This window comes from Myotis yumanensis, unplaced genomic scaffold (assembly GCF_028538775.1).
Source record: "Myotis yumanensis isolate MYYU_CA2020_CCGP unplaced genomic scaffold, mMyoYum1.0.hap1 SCAF_5, whole genome shotgun sequence".
Lineage (NCBI taxonomy): Eukaryota > Metazoa > Chordata > Mammalia > Chiroptera > Vespertilionidae > Myotis > Myotis yumanensis.
Window position 1 is genome coordinate 99,146,083 of NW_027223756.1, and position 21,396 is coordinate 99,167,478.

General features: G+C 43.4%; 2 protein-coding genes across 5 annotated transcripts in view; both read left to right on the forward strand.

The window, feature by feature from the left end:
• Positions 1-21,396, forward strand: part of ZNF454 (zinc finger protein 454) — a 79,060-nt gene that overhangs the window by 19,413 nt on the left and 38,251 nt on the right. The window contains exons 1-4 of one of the 4 annotated variants that reach the window (XM_070416691.1): positions 3,061-3,117; positions 12,399-12,498; positions 13,764-13,890; positions 14,278-14,367. In XM_070416691.1, the coding sequence (XP_070272792.1) occupies positions 12,466-12,498; positions 13,764-13,890; positions 14,278-14,367 (250 nt within the window). In that variant the 5' untranslated portion in view covers positions 3,061-3,117; positions 12,399-12,465. Of the gene's footprint in view, positions 1-3,060; positions 3,118-11,229; positions 11,581-12,398; positions 12,499-13,763; positions 13,891-14,277; positions 14,368-21,396 lie in introns of those variants that run through there. The other 3 variants (XM_070416692.1, XM_070416693.1, XM_070416694.1) reach the window with 3 other exon arrangements.
• Positions 3,109-6,448, forward strand: ZFP2 (ZFP2 zinc finger protein). The gene has a single exon (XM_070416695.1). It carries the CDS (start codon positions 3,124-3,126, stop codon positions 4,513-4,515), a length of 1,392 nt encoding a protein of 463 aa, XP_070272796.1. The 5' UTR covers positions 3,109-3,123; the 3' UTR covers positions 4,516-6,448.

Consider the following 21,396-nt stretch of genomic DNA (forward strand, 5'->3'; position numbering starts at 1 on the left):
AGAGAAACATTGATGGGAGAGAAACATCGATCAGCTGCTTCCCGCAACCCGGGCATGTACCCTGACCAGGAATCGAACTGGCAACTCTTTGGTCAAGGGACAACGCCCAACCAACTGAGCCCCAATGGCCAGGGCCAGGAAAACTTTTAAATGAAGTATCTATATTCCATAGAGATAAAATGAATCTTACTGTTAAGTTTTCTGTAATACATAATGATTTTCAAACTTTCATTAGTATTTTCTAAAATAGTATTTTGTTCTTATTTTTTGAAATGTTATATATACAGAAGAATGTGTAAAATATATATTATTTAAGAAAACTGACATACTCTTCTAATATAAATACTATAACTATTAACTAACGTTTGTTCTTACACCAACACTGTGAGAGATAGGGACCATTTAACAGGTGAGAAAAAGAATATAGACATGTTGAGTAACCTGCTCAAGGTCACACAGCTAACTGTGGTGGAACTCAAATTTGAGCCAGGTAGTATGGCTCCAGAGTTGTTGTCTTAGCCATTATGCCATACTGCATCTTTTTATAGTTAATAATGGTAAAGATTAATGAATAATAAAGCAAACACCTAGGCACCAGAACCTAGAGTAAGAAACAGAAAATTACTGGTATCCTTGCCATGATTTGTGTGCTCCTCATTCATACACTCTTAACCTCTCTCTGGGACATAATGACTATTCTCACTTTTGTGATAATTCTCTTCCCTTTTCTTTAAGTATTGTCATCCATAAATGAACCTATGAACAGCATATTTTGTTTTAATCTGTTTTTAAACTTTAAGTGGACTCTTGCTATATGTATTTTTCTGTGACTTTAAATCATTCATTCATATTGATATGTATAGCTATAGTTTATTAATTTTAACTAGTCTTAATTCAGGCTGCTATAACAGGGTACACTATACAGGTAGCTTAAAAGTCAAATAACTTTCTCACTGTTCCAGAGGCTGTAAGTCTGAGATCAGAATGCCAGTGTGGTTGGGTTGTTGGTAAGGGCCCTCATCCTGGTTTAGAGACAACTCCTTCCTGCTGTGTCCTCACATGCTAGAAAGTGGAGAGACAGGAAACAAGCTCTTTCATCTCTCCTTATAAGGGCACTACTCCCATCACCCCTCTGCCCTCATGACCTTTGACCTCCCCCAAATCCCACCTAATACCATTGGGAATTTAGCTTCAACATAGGAATTTTGGGGAGACACAAACATTCACTGTTGTCAATTATTCCATTGTATATATATTTGACAATTTAGTTATTTATCCTATTATTGATACTTGTGTTGCTTCCATTTTTTTTGCTGTTGTGCACTGCTACTTTTAAAATTATGAATGGTATACCTTTGTAAGTTAGATTTACCTAGGTGTGTGTACCTGATAGTGGACTTGCTAAACCATTCATTCAGATTTCCACTTCTTATGTGCCTGTTCAAGTCTTGCTGGTTTTTCTAGTGGGTTTAGTGTTCCATAGATATTGTTTTCCAAGTCTAGGTTCTAGTTCTTTGTGGGTTATTGTTATAGATATCTTTCCCCAGTATGCAACTTTTAAAAAACTTTATGATGTCTTTGGATGGCTGGAAGCATGTAATTATTCTTCCAATATTTGTTTTCCCTTTTGATTTTTATGCTTTTTTCTTCTCATTGTTACATTATTTTAAAACTTTATTTCTTAACCCTCTATGTAGTTTCCAAACTTGGTATTTTCTGTGTATCATTTATCTTTGAATGGAGGTAGTTCTATCTGGACTTTGTCTAACAGGACGAAACCCCCTTTTGCTCTTTATGTTTGCCTGGGTGGCACTTTAAATGTTCTCAAAGAATTTTAGTTGGGTAGCTGGATATGATAGTGAGGTGGGGCAAGTGGCCATCTCTAATTCATGTGTTGCCTGTTATTTTCATACTTGATTGGATAGGTCCTTTCTGTGGTTACTTGGTGGTGTGTTTTGGAGGTGGATTCCACTAGGATGTCCACTTTTTATCTTTTATGTAAGCAGGTCAGGTTGTAAGGAGGAGGTACAGTTAATGCATAACCCTTGCTTCACAGTAAAGCCTCCTGCTCACATGCCAAACTTTGTTGCTTCAGTGTTTATCTCTGCTCTGTTGACTCTGATCAAGCTAACAGATTCGCAGATTATAGTTTCCTGTCCTCTGCCTCTCATTGCCACTAGGTCATTTTGTCTGGAATAAGAAATGGGATCAGAAAATAGAGCCTGAGTGGTCCTTCTTTCAGCTCCTTCTGAAGCAGTTCAACAGATTCTCCCTTGCCTTCCCCCACCACCAGTTCTCATCTTTAAGGAATGGGTATTTAGGAAAGTGTAGGGCCCTTTAGGACTCGCTTAACCTTTGTGAGAAAATTACAGCCTGCTTGAAATTTGTGTGTGGGGAGGGGAAGCTTTTAGATTGTGTTATCCTCCCTTAAGAGTTTGAATTTCAAATATGTTCCAGACAAATATGTTCCCAAAGGGTAGGTTATATACATTATCCTTATCAGATTGTTTTTATCCTCATTTTATAACTGTCAAAACTCAGACCTAGAGAAACAAGTAGCTAGTTAAGATGGTAAGTGTTGAACCGGTTGTCTGATTCAGGGTTGACAGTCTTCATTGTGTCACTCTGTGAACTTTTTGAAGATTTAGTATTAGAATTATAGGTAGGAAGAAATGGCTGGTAAGAACAGTTGGTACAACATGGCAGGGCTTTCTGATCTTCCTCTTGCAATTCCCGGTCTTCTGTATATTTTCCTTTAGTTCCATCTTCATTATTTAGCCTTGTCTAGTGGTCAGTGACTTCAATGTCTATCCCTTCTGCATAGGCTCACTCTTTTTTCTGCTTACCCTGTTTCTAGTTATCTTATTTGTGGACTGGTTTGCTGTTTTTTCCTTTCTTTCCAATTCTCTTCCTAATTGTAGGGACATCTTTAAAAGCTCTCCAAATGTGCCATGTATTCTCAATTTTATTCTCATTCCCACTTTATACAGTTTTCAGTCTCCCAACATAGAAACCAATGTGCATTTGAATTTTTTATTTTTTACAGACCGGGAGGCAAGACTTGAATCCAAAGAGTCAACTCCAGAGCCCATCATTACTGAAGATTTATCCTATTGGGTAATAATGGAAAAGGAAAGTCTCTGGCATTCTTCTTTAAGGGAAACCTGGGAACCTGATAATTGGTTAGAGGGCCAACAGAAAAACCAGGATAGACATCTGGGTCAAGTGGCAGTTACCCATAAGGGAAATCTCACGAAGAGGAGGGTATGTAGAGGTAATGAATTTGAAAGATGTTCCAATCAGGGTTCAATCATTGATATACAACAAAGTACTCTTATGGGAAAAAGGCCCTGTTATCAGAATTCACATGGAAAAGATAAACAAAATTCTGAATTAATTAAGATTCAAAGAATGTTTGTAGGGAAGAAAATGTATGAATGTAATGAATGCAGGAAAGCCTTCAGCCAGAGCTCATCCCTTCTTAAGCACCAGAGGATTCATACTGGGGAGAAGCCCTATAAGTGCAATGTATGTGGGAAGCACTTCACTGAACGTTCCTCTCTTACTGTACATCAAAGAATTCATACTGGAGAGAAACCCTACAAATGTAATGAATGTGGCAAAACCTTCAGTCAAAGCATGAACCTTACTGTTCATCAAAGAACTCATACTGGAGAAAAACCCTATCAGTGTAAAGAGTGTGGAAAAGCGTTCCGAAAGAATTCATCCCTTATTCAACATGAAAGGATTCATACTGGTGAGAAACCCTACAAATGTAATGAATGTGGGAAAGCTTTTACCCAAAGTATGAATCTCACAGTGCATCAAAGAACTCATACAGGAGAAAAACCCTATGAATGTAATGAATGTGGGAAGTCTTTCAGTCAAAGTATGCACCTTATTGTACATCAGAGAAGTCATACAGGAGAGAAACCCTATGAGTGTAGTGAATGTGGAAAAGCCTTCAGTAAGAGCTCAACTCTTACCCTGCATCAACGAAATCACACTGGAGAAAAACCCTACAAATGTAACAAATGTGGGAAATCCTTTAGCCAAAGTACATACCTTATAGAACATCAGAGACTTCATTCTGGAGTAAAACCTTTTGAATGTAATCAGTGTGGAAAAGCTTTCAGTAAGAATTCATCTCTTACTCAGCATCGGAGGATTCATACTGGAGAGAAGCCTTATGAGTGTATCATTTGTGGAAAGCATTTTACTGGACGATCATCGCTTACTGTACATCGGGTTATTCACACTGGAGAGAAACCTTATGAATGCAATGAATGTGGAAAGGCCTTCAGCCAGAGTGCATACCTTATTGAGCATCAAAGAATTCATACTGGTGAGAAACCCTATGAATGTGATCAGTGTGGGAAAGCCTTCATTAAGAATTCATCCCTTGTAGTGCACCAGAGAACTCATACAGGAGAGAAACCCTATCGGTGTAGTGAATGTGGGAAAGCCTTTAGTCGGAGTACAAACCTTACACGGCATCAGAGAACTCATACATGAGGAAAGTTTTCACTGGGCTCGTTATGATGAACTCTTTAGTGATAATCTGATATATCATGTCATGTAGAAACCAATAAATGTAATGATTTTAGGAATCTTTTAGTTGAAGTATATTATACCATATCCTATGATACAGACCACTGCAGAGGAACCATATAAAAGTGGAAAATCTTGATTGAATTAGAAAGTAAAACTTTGCATCTGAAGGCTTAAGTAGCTGATATTCTAAACAATGAGGATTCATGCTGAAGATAAGTTCTGTCATGTCATACTGCAGATTCTCCTTTGGATGTCAGAGATTTCACATCGGAGTGAATATGTGAGAGTGCTTAACTGGACAGCCCAAAGACCTGGTATGTACTCTGATCTGTCACTAACTTAGACAAGTCACCAACTTTCACCAGGTCACAGTGCCCTTATTTGATAAATGAGGGATTTTGGATTTAGAAGATCTCCAGGATCCCTTTTAGCTCTATAAAGCAACAAACCTGTAAATACAATGAATGTTGGGACATCCTTAATCTTTTACCACGTTATGTATGTTATTAGATGCTACTATTTTGCAGTCTGGTTTCTCTGGATGTTGTGAGTTAAAATTCTCTATCTCTACCAAATCCTATTATTCTCCCATGCCTACCCCCTTCTCCTTGCATTATTTTCTCCTCTAAACATAGGCTGGTTGCAAACAGGTGATGGAATAATTGTACAAATCTTAATGCAATGGTATGCTGTTTTGAGTCCTCAATTAACAGTTATTAAATTGTTGTTAAATAAGCTAATTACTTAGAAAATAATATAACTTATAGTCTTTTCCTAGGACTCAAATACATATCTTTGTATCATACTGACAATCGAGTGAAAAGGAAGCTAGCCTGAACACTAATAGAAATAAAAATCTCACATTAACAAAACCTTTGTAATTCAAACATATGTAAAACAATCATGGAGATTTTATAGACCTGTAGTAAAGACAATTTTATTTCACACACATTTAATACGTGCTATAAACATGTGTTAGGCATGATTAGAAAATCAAAATAAATATGATACATTCTTGTTTCCCAAGGTTTAAACTGAGAAAGTGACAGTGAGATGGGAGAGGAAGAATTCAGGCAAAAATGAGACAGAATCTATATCAGTGGTTCTCAATCTTGGCTGCACATTAGAGTCACCTGGGAATCTTTTAAAATCCTGATTTCTGGGCCACATCCTCCAGAAATTCTGTTTCTTTTTTATGGGGTGGGGCCACAACATTAGTAACAAAGAAACAGAATTTCCGAGGGTGAGGCCCAGAAATCAGGATTTTAAAAAGATTCCCAGGTGATTCTAATGTGCAGCCAAGGTTGAGAACCACTGATCTAGATAATGTGGTAACTGATTAAATGTGAGTGCTTGAATTTATTTGGATGTATAGGGATGCCATAACTAAAAATATAAAGTTGACCAATTTGTTGGGCAATGATGAGTTCAGTCTGGGGGCATTTTGATGAGTATGTGGATATCCAAGTGAAGATACATAATAGACTATACACTAAGTAGTAGGGCATTGATTAGAGGGTTCTCTGGGAATATAATAGTTCCCCAAGCCCCAATTCATGGTTTTGCTTTTCTCAGTTTGTTACCCACAGTCAACCTTGGATCCAAAAATATTAAATGGAAAATTCCAAAAGAACCCCCACAATTCATGTTTTAAATTGCGCACCATTCTTTGTAGCATGCTGAATTCCCATGCTACCTCACTTCTTTGTGATCTCATCACATAGCCACTGTATCATGTCACGTCATCACAAGAAGGTTGAGTACAGTGCAATGAGATATTTTGAGAGACCACATTCATGTAACTTATTACAGTATCTTGTTAAAATTGTTCTTAATAGTTACTGTTAATCTTTTACTGTACCTAATTTGTAAATTAAACTTTATCTTATGTATTTATGGGAAAAAACATAGTGTGTGTGTATCTATCTATCTATCTATCTATCTATCTATATAGTTCAGTACAACTTATTGTTTTAGGCATCCACTGGAGGTCTTGGAACATACTTTGGAAACAACAGTTAAGAGAAACACAAAAAACAGAAAAATCAGGAGAACATTGTGGAACAAAAGTAAAAGGAGAACTTTAATGTAGGGATAGAAATCCTATCTAATAAAGAGGGAATATGCTAATTGACCCTCATGCCATTGCAAAGAGGGTGGCACCCACAGCGAATAAGGATGGAATATGCTAATTGACTGCCCTGCCCTCAAAGATGGCGTTGCTCACAGCCAATAAGGAGAGAATATACTAATTGACTGCTCTGCCCTTAAAAATGGTGGAACCCACAGCCAATAAGGAGGGCATATGCTAATTTCCACACCCTCAAAGATGGTGACGCCCACAGCCAATAAGGAGAGAATATGCTAATTAACTGCCATGCCCTCAAAGATGGTGGCACCCACAGCCACAAAATGGAGGCGCCCAGTCCCCTCAGCCCTACTGGGGTGCCTGCCTCCAGAGTTCCCCAGTCCCCTCAGCCCCCAAGGGCCAGCCTGACGTGCAGGCAAGCCTCGAATGGCGACTTCCCAGCCGCCCAGGGCCAGCCGGAGGCACAGGCAAGCCTTGGATGGTGGCTTCCCAGCTGCCCAGGGCCACCCGAGGCTTAGGTAACCAGGGCCAGCTGAGGCTTGTGCTGCTGGCAGTGGCGGCAGCAGAGGTGTGATGGGGGCGTCGCCTTCCCCTGATTGCTGGGTCGCCTCCCACCCCTAAGGGCTCCCGGACTTTGAGAGGGAGCAGGTCGGGCTGAGGGACTCCCCCTCCAGTGCATGAGTTTTCATGCACTGGGCCTCTAGTAGTTAATATTTTCAAATGCTACAGAGGGTTAAAGTAAGATAAAAATATAAATATTGCCCTTAGTTTGGTTGATAATCTATGTAAATTTTAGTAGGTTAAAGAGTGAGTTAAAGGTTGAAAAGGACTTAGTAGCTTGACTAGAAAAGGAGTTTAGAAAGATAACTAGAGGGAGATTGGGGTTGAAAGAACCTCTATCAGAAGAGCTTTTGGTTACATCATTAGAAAGCCCAGTTAACAATGACTTACGAGCAAGTAGGGATTTATTTCCTCATATAATAAATCTGGAGGTGGGTGGGATTGTTCAGAGACAAAATAATTCAATGCCTTGAGTTTCATGGCTTTTCCATCATGGGCACATGGCTGCCACAGCTTCAGGTAAAATATCTAATGCAAGAAGAAATGGAGTGTGTAGCACTAGCAACATCACTACCTTTTATCAGAAAAGGTTTTCCCAGACACCCTTCAGCAGACTACTGCTTACATCTCCTTGACCGCAGCTGTGTTACATGGAGACTAGTAGCAAAGGAGACTGAGAAAATAAGCATTTGCTCTTGGAGCCTCTAGCATGGGACTCTTAATCCCAGGGTCGTGGGTTCGTGCCCCACGTTGGGCGCCAGTTGCTGGGGTCCCCAAAGGTGTGGACTGAGTCAGCGAAGAAGGAATGACACGAAGACAGCCTTCAGTTGATCAGCAGCCTAGTCAGGACCTCTAGCCAGGATCTCCAGTCAAAGTTCTGGTTGGAGTTCTGGTTAGGAGCTGATGAGGATCTGATGAGGATCTGATGTTTATTGTCTTGTTACATCCGTATTTATACCAGCTGATTTTAATCCTGTCAATTTCTATTACAAAGGTTAGGGCGTTTCTTATCTCCATTCCAGGGAGTAAAGATTATGTAGCTTAACTACCCGCCTGGCACTTAATTAAGGGGTTGTATCCCCTCCCTAACCTCAGGGAAAAATCCCCACCTGGGGAAACAACCTTTCTCAGAGAGGTGACCTTGGTTAAAACACATGGCACTAAGGAGAGCAAACATATTAAGAACAATATGCTATATATGCCAGGTCCCTTGAAACATATGCTGTGCAGATGTTTCTTTCCTGCAGCGACTGTGTCAAGCAGCAAGGATGGACCGGCTTCCGGCAGGTAGACAAAGAAAAGGTGGTTTGATAAAGGTGTTGACTTAGCCCACAATCTGCTGAAAATGTGTTTGTATGACTTAAGGTAGAAGAATTGAGCATGTTTATCTCCTAAAAGAGCTGTGGAGTCCAGCCGGTGTGGCTCAGTGGTTGAGCATCGACCTATGAACTAGAAGGTCAGGGTTTAATTCCCGATCGTGGCACATGCCTGAGTTGCAGGCTCAATCCCCAGTAGGGGGTGTGCAGGAGGCAGCTGATCAATGATTCTCCGTCATCATTGATGTCTTTATCTTTCTCTTCCTCTCCCTTCTCTGAAATCAATTTCATATTTTTAAAAATAATAAAAGAGGTATAGAGACTCTAAAGGTGCATAAAGGAGGGGATGTGCATCTCAAAGTGGGAAAATAAGATTTGGAACACAGGTAAAGGATGCAGGAGTCTTTTTCACTGGGAAGGACACTTTCCACTGGAAGAGGTGGTAATCAGTGATGGGTGCAGATGTTTGTGGGTGACAATGGAAGAGGTTCCCTGTGGATTCTCAGTGTTTGGACTTTGGGCAGTTTTAATTCATGGAGTTCGAACATCAAAGACAAAGGAGGAACGGAACACTAAACTGTATCTTCAGAAACTGAGATTTTAAATTTTTCTTCATTTCACCCAGTTTCCTCCTTCCCCTTCACCTATTTTTCTTATACCTCATTCCATCTCAAGAATACAAGTGGACGGGAGGAAAGGCAGTGAAGAAATGGGTAGAAAATAGAAGAAAGTGATTAAGACAGCAGCACATTAAAGGCTCAAAAGGAAGGCACAGGATAAGGGGAAGAAGAAGAATGAAGTTATTGAAGCCTAAGATGGATGCGGTAACTCAAAGTCAGTAAAATATTAACCCATGGAGGGAGCACCAGGACACATGACCCAGATAAATGGAGGTTTCACTACTTTTTCAGGAGTTTTGGAAGTCTTAGACCCTGTATGTCAGTTCTCAGCCATCTTGGGCAACAAGTAATGAGGACTTTGTACCTTTCCTCTTTCAACAGGTGCAGGACTCCTGGTTCCATGCATTAGACATGACACCTTGGGCAAGGCACTTAACCTTGGTGCCTCCCTTTTCTCATTTGTTAATAGTGCAAACCTCACAGCTTTACTAGTAGGTTGCATTAGGTAACTAACGTAAAGTGCTTATAAAAGTGTCCAGCGTGTATTTAGTACCCAACAAATGTTATCACCCTCATGTACCTGAAAACAATAATATCCAAACTCCATAGCATGGCGTCCAGAAACCTTAATTATCTTAGAATGACTATGCTCTCAAAACATACCTTGTAAAAAGGTTTATAAAACTGGGAGTCAGTTCCGCCCTAGCCTGCTGTAATAGCTTACTAACTGGTTTCCCTGTATTCCTTCTAGCCCCACCATAGCGTGTTTTCCACACAACTGACCAGTGATTCTGTCCAAGTATGCTCAGCCATGTCACTATTTTGCTCAAACACCTGTAATGGTTTCCCATCACACACAGATTAAGTCCTGCAATCGTCTTCAAGGGTTCTAGTTACCCTTTGAACTCATCTCCCCCTCTCCCTTGTTCACCAGGCTCTCTCCAGTCATACTGGACTTCTAAGCCTCAAACTCAACCAGGTACCCTTCTCTGGACAGCATGCCTGTTCCCTCCGACTTAGAGGGTTTCCCCCCAGAGAGTCACATGATTTCCTCCCCCACTGTATTCCAGTGTCTGCTCAATATTTTCTGAGAACTTCCTAAAACGCTACTTAAAATAATACCGAACCTCTGTCACACTCTGAAACTTAACCCAGCTTCACTGTCATCAGTATCTGATATTTTATTGACTTCCTCTCCGAATAGAATTACACCTGAATAAGTGCAGGGTTTTCAGCCCCTAGAACAATGCCTCACACATAAGTGCTCCAAGAAGGTATCTATAGAAACCTTCAATAAAACCCCAAACAATGCTGTAGTGTCACGTGAAAGTCACTGATACTGCTCCCTAAGAGGTAGCCAACGGGTTAGTTCCCTGACAAACCTCAGGTCACATACTTGAATTTTTCACCACCTACAAAATTGAAACCCTCTCATCTTTCTGAAAATCCAGATAAATCGCCAAGAGCCAACTCTTCCACCTGCTCTATGCTTCCCAGGCACCGTGCCCGACGCCACCGCCCAGGTCCCGAACCTCCGCGGCAGCCTCCTCACTCATCTGCCATCCTTCGGCCCTCGTCCTCCCGCCTCCGCATCCCATTTCTCGCCGAACCACTCCAGGCCCGACAGCCGGCCACACTGTCAGTGTCGGTTGCGTCCCGGCCGATGCACAGTCTCGGTCTTTGGTCTGGCGCGCGCCTTTCGGCTACTCCGTCCTCCGGGACCGTTCCTGAGCCGCACTCCTCAGCGGACCTGGCGCCGCTCCACCAGATTGACCTGCCTTACCCCAACTTCTCGCTAGTCTCTAGCTTGGGCGTGTTTCAAGGCAGAGACCGAGTCCCAACCTGACCAGAGCGGAATCAAAGCCGCAACTCCCAATGAGCACGCGGGGAGTTATCTGCAAGCTGGACCGGCGACGCCCCGCCGAGGCCTCTGGGAAATGTAGTTTCAGTGTAGAAAGCCTCGGGACCTGGCACAGGGGGGACGGGGAGCGGGCGGAGGGGAGGTAGGAAGTAGGGGGCTGTCTTCTTGGGTGCGCAATATTTTCTTCCGCGCGCCTCGGTGGATTTGCCAGATGGGAAGTGGCCTGGGGAGCAGAACGGCTCAGCCTTCGAATTTGGGGAGTTTCGTCCCTGCGGTTCCCAGGGCAATGCGCAAGCGCAATTCAGACCCAGGCTGCAGACTCCAGCTCTTTGTTCTGCGGCGAAGTGGCGATGGGGATCTCTCACTGCTGGCAGGGTCTCCTCGGCAACCCAGGGTAACCAGGCACCGTAGTCAGAGCCTCGTCTGGAGAGCTGGAGTAGCCGTGCGTGGTTGCGCCCGGGGAGAAGAACGGAGATGAAAGCCCGGGTCATGCTCCGTTCTGGAGGACGCCGATGTGATGCCGCAAACTTCCCAGGATGTATGGCTAAGTTTGATTCCATAGAGAAAAGGGACGACCAGGTATGGGTTCTTGGATTTCGGGCTCGAATCTGCGAGTGCCCTCAGGAGGACGCGGGCAGGGCTTCTGGCGTGCATCTTAGAGCCGACCCCGGGAAGCCCGATTACGCCCAGCGGGCAGATGGTGCTCCCGATGGGGTTGTGACACTATATGTGGAGCCATCCGAGAGGGCAGCAGAGCAGAGGGCGAAGGGTTGTGTGAAGATTCCTAACCCTCTCCCACTTGCTGCCTCCCCCATTTTCCCCAAATACCTGCTTATCTACCTTTCACGCCAGGTGACCCAAACTGGGCCCCGGAAGAGGACAGGCCTGAGGTCAGGGAAGTGCTTGGCTTGAGAGCCTCAACAATGAAGGGGGTGGGGTGGGGGTGGGGGTGGGGGGGGGAGGAGATCTACCCTTCTTTGCTTCCTTTTGGAGGAGAAAGAAGTCGACTCTCCTGCACTTCCTCACTCCACTCCCAGAAGTAGGCAGCTGTCCAGCGAGGAAAGGCTTCTTTAGAGAGACCTCTCGGAGTAACTTAAGGGCAAAGGCCTGGGAGCGGTAGAAAGCGTGAGAGCTGGGGCTGGAGAGTGCTTTCTGCAAAGAGAAGTCAATGTATTTATGATATGGAAGGGGGATGCTAGGGGAAATGTGTGTGCGGGGGTAGCAGAATGGTGAGTGATTCCTTTTACTGTGGGGACCAGCAGAAATGCTCTCAGAAGGAGAGAGAATTGGGAGCAAATAGGGACTAAGAATTGGAGGGCTCCCAGGATGTGAATGTTCACAGCCTCACCCTGGACCGCTGTGTGCTTTCTTCTGATGCAATCCTCTCCTCATAACAGGTGTGTAGAAGTTTCTGCCTGAGGAGTCCTACTCTGCTTGTTCCTAAAAGAGCTCATTAGAGAAGAAATGGCTTTCAGGCACCTGCCAAACATGGTCCAGGTGAGTGGGGGTTGTTGTGGAGCACTCTTCCACACACTGAATTGCATTAGATTTGAATGTAGAGGTTTGGAGAGTGTGGGCATGTTTCTTTTCCCTGACCAGAGGTTTTTCTCCCAGTCCAGTCTCATTCAGAGGACTGATGCAGTCACTACATTCTCCGTCCCCCACCATGTCAGGCTCATCCTAGTGGGTGTCATCCAAGCTAAAGAACTTGCTAAAGGTCACAAAAGTGACAACTGGAACTGGAATCCAGGTTGGTCCAAAATAGAAACCTGCACTCTTTCTACTAGCAAGTAAGATTAGGGATCTAAACTGCCTAAGGCAGGAGTTGAGAGGAGAGATGGGAACAGTTTCTTGAGGAGGTGGGGGTGATCGGGTCGGCATGGGGAGGGCAGTTGGGGGCGATAGGGATGGCAGGGGAGCAGGTAGGCGTAGATCAGGCTGGCAGGCGAGTGGTTAGCGTGTGATCAGGCTGGCAGGGGAGTGGTTAAGGGGTGATCAGGCAGGCAGGCAGAGTGGTTAGGGGCAATCAGGCTGGCAGGCAGGTGAGCGGTTGGGAGCCAGCAGTCCCAGATTGTGAGAAGGATGTCCGACTGCTGGGGTCCCAGAGAGGTCCCAGATTGGAGAGAGTGCAGGCTGGGCTGAGAGACGCCCCCCCCCCCCCCCCCCCCCAGTGCATGAATTTCATGCACCAGGCCTCTAGTATTGTAATAACTATGTATGGTGCCAGGTAAGTACTAAACTTACGGGGGGAATCACTTCATAAGTTATATAAATGTCTAATTACTATGTAATATTGTATGTCAACTATAATCATAAAAATTTTAAAAAAGATTATGCTTTCAATTTTTAATAATTTACTAAAAGGCTTTGAGCAGAGCCAACCTCTAGAGAATAAGGATATGGACTACACTATGAGGGAGATAGCATTCATTTGAGTGTATAAATTCCAATGAGTTTGGTAAAATTGTTCTAACTCCTTCAACATTTAAGCCTGTCTAGGGTAGGAATCTGTGGTAGAAATCATTGCAAGGGATGAACAGCTCCTACTTTCTGAGTTGTCCTTTAGGACCCATCTGATGCACCATTTTTTCTGTGCAACTGGTCTCCATGGTGCCAGTGCACTGGGGTGTTTCTCTTCCATGACCATTTTCTCAAACTCATTGTTGGTGTTATGCAATTATCTTGTGTTTACACTCTGCCTTAATTGGTTTGCCATGTGAAGGAGTAGCTGCCAGTCAACAGGGATGGGCTTGTTGTTACAGGAATCAGTGACCTTCAAGGATGTGGCTGTGCTCTTCACCCAGGATGAGTGGGCACAGCTGAGCCCTGCTCAGAGGGCCTTGTACAGGGATGTGATGCTGGAGAACTACAGCCACCTGGTCTCACTGGGTAAGTGGGGAGCCTCTGAAGGCTTACCTTAACACATGGACATCTCTTGGGACCTTAAACTGGTAGCACAGAGCTGGCATGGGCTGATTGAAGATGTTATTTTTAAGTCTATGACATGCCTACCTTGGTGTCCCAGACACAGGACTCTTTTGGAGCATAGAGTGAGTGGGGGTGGAATCCTCCCTCCCTTTGGCAGAGAGAAGGGCATGGGCATAGGTTGTGTATCAGACCTGAGCCATCTTTTTGTCCTCTGGGAACTCATCTCTATCTTGGACCTTCCCATCAATCACCTTTTCCAGGAAGTTCTGAGGACCAGATCTCTTCCTTGCAATGATTTTTTCTATAGCAGGAACAGATGTGGTCCATTTTTTCCCCCCTTAAAAACAGGGCTCTTAGGACCCAAACCAGATCTGTTTGCCCAGCTTGGAAAAGGGGAAGAATGGACACCAGAAGACACCTCCCGAGGCTTCTGTCTGGGTAAGACCCTGTGTGTGGGAGGCATGGAGAGAAACTCAGCAAATGCAACAGGCTTGTGGACCTAGAAATGAGCATCTTTTCCCCTTTGTTCACCTCAATACTTTATTGTCACCTTTGTCCCTGCATGCATATGTCACTCCTTTCTTTTGGCCATTTGTGCTTCCCTAAATCCTCCTCTCTGGGATTTTTCTTCTCTCCCTATCTGGTATAGATTAATCATCTCTGGTTTGGAAAACACCTCACATGTAATCTGGGCATCTCCCCCACCAGGTTCCATTGTCCCATTCAACATTTGACAGTGCAGTCTCTGTTCCTACTTCTCCAGTGAGGAGGAGCCACGCTGGGTCACACACAGTAGGGTGGCTTCTTCATAGTTATGGACCAGTAACCATGCTCATCCTGAGGCTACTCTTCTAACTAAACATTGCACATTTCTTCAACTGCTTTCCTGTTTGTCCAGATACATGTACATGTATTCAGCCAGCATTTGGTTACTTTCCACCTTCTGCAGTAGCGCACTAATTAAATTATACTCTGCTGTATCACTCACATCCAGCATCCAAATGCGTGGCATCTGGGTGGGTCGCATAGACTTGTTGCTTAGGGATACAGAGAACATGATAGTTTAGTGGTTGTTACTTGTCTTGAGGAGCCCATTGGATCGGTAGCTTAAGAGCAGGAACAGGGGTGCCTCTCCTACCCCTGAATGTGCTAAAGCAGCGGTTGCCACCCGGTGGTCCGCGGACTACTGGTGGTCTGTGAGGTCTGAAAGGTTGGCGACCGCTGTTCTAGAGAGCTTATTGCCTTATCCAGCACTACATTACAACATTTCACTTTTACTATCACACTTGCAGGCTATAAAATACACACACACACACACACACACACACACTCACACTCTAGAGGCCCGGTGCATGAAATTCGTGTACTGGTGGGGTGTTCCCTCAGCCCACCCTGCCCCCTCTCAAGTCCGGGAGCCCTTTCCTCTTTTGGCCTGCGATCGGCCTGGGAGGCTGCGGGCGGCCCGCCCTTTCCTCTCTGGTCCTGCAATCGGCCAAGGAAGCTGCAGGTAGGCTCGCTCTCTCCTCTCCCAGTCTGCTCTCGGCCGCGGCGGCTCGGGCTGGCCCCCATGTCCCTGTCCGTGTCTGCTTCGGCCCCCCATCTCTGTCTCTGCTCAGGGCCTCACCTGCGCACGCAACCTCCTCCTGTCTGGTTGTGACCCATTAGGGCGGGTGTCCCAACCTAATTTGCATATTACATCTCTCTCTCTCTCTCTCTCTCTCTCTCTCTCTATATATATATATATATATTTGAAAACCTTACTGATGTTTCACAGTAGTAGGCAGGAATTTATATCTTACGTTAAAAAACTATATACCTGTAATGTCTAGGACACAATCTCTTACGGAATTTAAATGTATGAACTCCAAAACAGTTATCAAAAACATTTTTTACCCCAATAGCATTCTGAATTTGTATGTTTTATTACAAACAAATAAGGCATCTTAATATTTCATTCTGTATTAAACAAACATTGTTATTACAGACAAGGGGGGGATTATACAAATTCATTCACTGTCCTACCACTCCAGTATCATGAATGCATTCCTCCATTTACTCGTCACTAACACTAGCTCTTTATTGCACTGGTGTGCGAGGAACATGAACATGAAGAAGGACTTTGATGCCGATAAGGGACTCTATAGTCAGGTGTGGGAATGACTTGAAAAACCTGGTGGTTGTGATTCATTTCTTCCCAGATGCCTTTCACAGCCCTCAGATCCAGCACTTCTTTTTTTAATTTATTTTTATTTATTTATTTATTTATTTACTTATTTAAATATATTTTTTATTGATTAAGATATTACATATGTGTCCTTATCCCCACGTTACCCCCTCACCCCTGCCCCCCCGCCCCCCCACTCATGCCCTCACCCCCCCCTTCCCCCCCCCCCGTTGTCCGTGTCCATTGGTTAGACCTATATGCTTGCATGTAAATCCTTTGGTTGATCTTTCCCCATTACCCCCACCCTCCCCTACCTTCCCTCCAAGGCCCGACAGTCCAATCAATGCCTCTCCGTCTCTGGATCAGTCCTTGTTCATCAGTTTATGTTGTTCATTATATTCCACAAATGAGTGAGATCATGTGATATTTATCCTTCTCTGACTGGCTTATTTCACTTAGTATAATGCTCTCTAGTTTCATCCATGCTGTGGCAAATGGTAAGAGTTCCTTTTTCTTCTTCCACTTCTTAAAGAATACCTTTCAACATTTCATATAATGCTGGTTTGGTGGTGATGAACTCCTTTAGCTTTTGCTTATCTGTGAAGCTCTTTATCTGACCTTCAATTCTGAATGATAGCTTTGCTGGATAAAGTAATCTTGGTTGTAGGTTCTTGCTATTCATCACTTTGAATATTTCTTGCCACTCTCTTCTGGCCTGCATGGTTTCTGTTGAGAAATCAGCTGACAGTCGTATGGGTACTCCCTTGTAGGAAACTGACTTTTTTCTCTTGCTGCTTTTAAGATTCTCTCTTTGTCTTTTGCTCTTGGCATTTTAATTATGATGTGTCTTGGTGTGGTCCTCTTTGGATTCCTTTTGTTTGGGGTTCTCTGTGCTTCCTGGACTTGTAAGTCTATTTCTTTCACCAGGTAGGGGAAGTTTTCTGTCATTATTTCTTCAAATAGGTTTTCAATATCTTGCTCTCTCTCTTCTTCTGGCACCCCTATAATTCTGATGTTGGTACACTTGAAGTTGTCCCAGAGGCTCCTTACACTATCTTCATATTTTTGGATTCTTTTTTCTTTTTGCTTTTTCGGTTGGGTATTTTTTGTTTCTTCGTGTTGCAAATCTTTGACTTGATTCTTGGGATCCTCTTGTCTGTTGTTGGTTCTCTGTATATTATTCTTTATTTCAGTCAGTGTATGCTTAATTTCTAGTTGGTCTTTTTTCATATCCTCCAGGGTCTCACTAAATTTATTGGCGGTTTCCAGAAAATTCTTGAAAAACCTTATAAACGTGGTTTTGAACTCTATATCCAGTCGTTTTCTTTCCTCCATTTCTGTCATTTGTGACCTGTTTCTTTGTCTGTGCATTTTTTATGCTTCCCTGTGTTGGTAGAGTGGTTTTGTGCTGGGAGCCGGTCCATCCTTGCTGCTTGACACAGTCGCTGCAGAGAAGAAACATCTGCACAGCATATGTTTCAAGGGACCTGGCGTATATGGCATACTGTTCTTAATATGTTTGCTCCCTTTAGCACTATGTGTTTTAACCAAGGTCACCTCTCCGAGAAAGGTTGTTTTCCCAGGTAGGGATTTTTCCCTGAAGTTAAGGAGGGGATAAAACCTCTTAACTAAGTGCCAGGCAGGTAGTTAATCACTTTAACTACAAACAATCACCCTTAAGCTACATAATCTTTACTCCCTGGAATGAAGATAAGAAACGCCCTAACCTTTGCAATAGAAATTGACAGGATTAAAATCAACTGGTATAAATACAGATGAAACAAGACAACAAGGCAGAGAACCTAGAGAGAGAACCAAGAGACAGGACTTGGCTGGAGATCCTAGACAGAACCTAGCGAGAGAACATGGACAGAGAACCTAGAGAGAACCTGGCGACAGAACCTGGCTGGAGAATTTGGAAACCTTGGCTGGAGAACCTAGCAAGAGAACATGGCTACAGAACTTGGCTGGAGATCCTGCCTAGAGAACCCAACTCTGCTGATGAACTGAACGCTGCCTCCATGTCATTCCTTCTTTGCCGACTCCGTCCACACCTTTGGGGACCCCTGGACCCGCTGGCGATGCACCCCAACAGTTTTGTGTGCTAGGTGTCCTATAGGGCCCAGTGGCTCAGCCTCCCCAGTTACCTGAGGTGGACCCTCTTGGTGCACCCCCTTGTGGGCTTTGTGCACAGTCTTGTTGTAGTTAAGCCTTGATTGTTGTAGGTATCACTGAGAGGAATTGACCTCCAGGCCAACTGGCAGTGAGAATCAGCTGTGTCTGCAGTGGGAGAACTTCTGTGCTGAAGACACCCTTCTGGGGCAAGACTTGCTTCAGTGGGGCTTTGGCGCTCACTGAGTCTGCCCCCTGAGTGTGTCCCTTATGGATCCGAGGAGTTGTAATCTGAATGGTCCCACTCTGACCACTGGGTACACTGGCTCTTGGATCTAAAGAGGTGCTAATTTAGCCTCTGCCTGAGGATACCCAGCAGGAGCTACGAAGAGATCTGCAGATTCCCCTTCCTTTTTTGGAGTTTGGAGGTGCCCAGATGAGGCCCAGCTGTGAAGCAATGCAAGCTGCTGTGGGGTCTTGGGCCTTCTCTTGGAAGTTCTGGGTCTGTCTGGCCCAGCTGCAATTTGTTAGGTAATTTTCAGATTGCAAAAGGCCAGGGCATTCATATGCAAAAGCCTCTGCGGCAGCCTGGGTGGGGCGGGGTCTAGGAATCAACAGGGCGGAGCAAGCAGCTATGGTTGTTCCTCAGCCCTGCCATAAGAGGCCGCGAGTCTCAGTGTCCAGGTAATTGCTGCAAGCACCTCTGAGGGAAAGCCACCCTCAAGTTCCGAGTTCTGCCTGCTGCCAGACAGTCCAGTTTCTCCCCTTATGAGCCCTGGGTCCCCAGAGACTTCCTGGAACCGGAGTTCAGAGCAGTCGGGAGCTTGTGACTCACTCCTGATTCAAAAAGACAGCCTCGTCCTCAGGTACCAGCCCCTTTCCGCGCACGCACTCAAGCCTCCATACCTCTGCACTTTACTTCCGCACCTCCTCTGAGTCTCAGTGCTTTTCTCTTTCCTTCTAGTTGTAGAATTTCCACTCAGCCAGCCTTCCTGTAGTTCTGGATGATGTCCGTTTTGTCTTTTCGTTGTATTTTTGAAGTTGTTGTGGGAGGCAGCAATTTCCGGTGTTTACCTATGCCGCCATCTTGGTTTCTCCCCAGCACTTCTTATTTGTGCATTGCCTGGACGCCCTAAACTTTGAGCCTACTCATGTTTATGTTGTTCATCAGTTTATGTTCATTATATTCCACAAATGAGTGATATCATGTGATATTTATCTTTCTCTGACTTGCTTATTTCGCTTAGCATGATGCTCTCCGGAACTTTCAGACCTTTAAAAAATTCTCCTAGTTCCATTCTTGAGAAATAGTATCTCATTGTGGTAATAAATTACATTTCCTTGTTTGCTGGCAAAGTTGAATATCTTTTTATATGTTGATTATTTGTTTCCTATAACTTACATATTTATGTTCTTTGCCCAATTTTCTATTATTTTTTTCTTACTAATTTCTGGGAGTTTTGTATATATTCAGGAATCTAATACTTTATTAGTTAATATGTATTTCAGTCTATAACTTATCTTTTCTCTTTATTAACATAAATTCTTCATTAATGAACAAGAATAGATCAGTCTTTATCTTTATGATCTATTTATTTTTCTGTGTCCTGTTTAAATAATCCTTTCTGTGTCCAGATCCATGAGGGAATGATTTGGTCTTGTTTGATCTTGTGTCCCCAGGACACCAGGTCCCAGTATGTAGTTGTTGAGTGAAAGCATAAATTTCTAATATTTACTTTTGTCTTTTTTCTGTATAAGTCTTATCTGAGGTTTGCTTTTTTAGTAGACTTTTTAATGAATAAATGCTTGACTTAGCTAATCCTTTCTATTTTATATTGATCTAGTTCATTAATATTTGTTTTTTAATTTAAATCTTTATTGTAGAGAGCATTACAGATGTCCCCTTCCTCCCCCTCCAATACCCCCTTCTCTTGGTTCCAGCACCGCCCCAGGCCTTCACCACCCTATTGTCTGTGCCCATAGGTAATACATATATGCATATGAGATCTTTGGTTAATCTCTTCCTGCTCCTTCCACCCACCTTTCCTCTGAGATTGGTCAGTCTGTTCCATGTTTCTATGCCTCTGATTCTATTTTTTAGATTTGTTGATAGATATGTATTCATTGCCATTTTATTGTTCATATTTTTTATCTTTTTTTCCCTTCTTTTTCTTCCTCTTCTTAAAGAATACCTTTCAACATTTCATGGAATACTGGTTTGATGGTGATGAACTTCTTCAGCTTTTTCTTGTCCGTGAAGCTTTTTATCTTGTTATGGGTTGGCTCAACGAGATAGACCACCGACTCAGAATTTAAATTTAAAAGCCTTTTATTAAACTGGCCAGCTGACCACAGCACCTATCTTCCCCTCTGGAAGATTCGGAGCATGTGGCCCCGACCAAGTGTGCAGCAAGATCTTTTATTGCCAACTACACAGTGTTAGAAAAAAAAGAAAAAACCAACTACAAAGCGGTTCATTAGCCGTTCCTGGTACTGTCAGGGTAAAAAGTTTACATAAAATTTACGAGCAGGGTCATACCTGGCTGGGTTCAATTATAACACATTGCTTTTTTAGCGAGATAATTAGCAATTTTTCTCTCCCATGGTCCCTGCCCTTGACACAATCAGTAACTTTTTCCAGGCCGCAGTCCCTCCCCCCAACACATTCAGTAAGTTTCTCATGTTTCATTTCCTCCCCCTAGCACAATCTGACCTTGAATTCTAAATGATAACTTTTCTGGGTAGAGTAATCTTGGTTGTAGGTTCTTTGCTATTCATCACCTTGAATATTTCTTGCCACTCCCTTCTGGCCTGCAAAGTTTCTGTTGAGAAATCAGCTGACAGTTATATGGGCGCTCCCTTGTAGGTAAATAACTGCTTTTTTCTTGCTGCTTTTAAGATTCTCTCTTTGTCTTTAACTCTTGGCATTTGAATTATGATGTGTCTTGGTGTGGGTCTTTTTGGGTTCCTCTTGTTTGGGACTCTTTGTACTTCCTGGACTTGAAAGTCTATTTCTTTCACCAGGTAGGGGGAGTTTTCTGTCATGATTTCTTCAAATAGGTTTTCAATATCTTGCTCTCTTCTTTTTCTGGTACCCTCATAATGTGAATATTGGTACGCTTGAATTTGTCCCAGAGGCTCCTTACACTATCTTCTTATTTTTTTAAATTCATTTTTCTTTTTGCTATTCT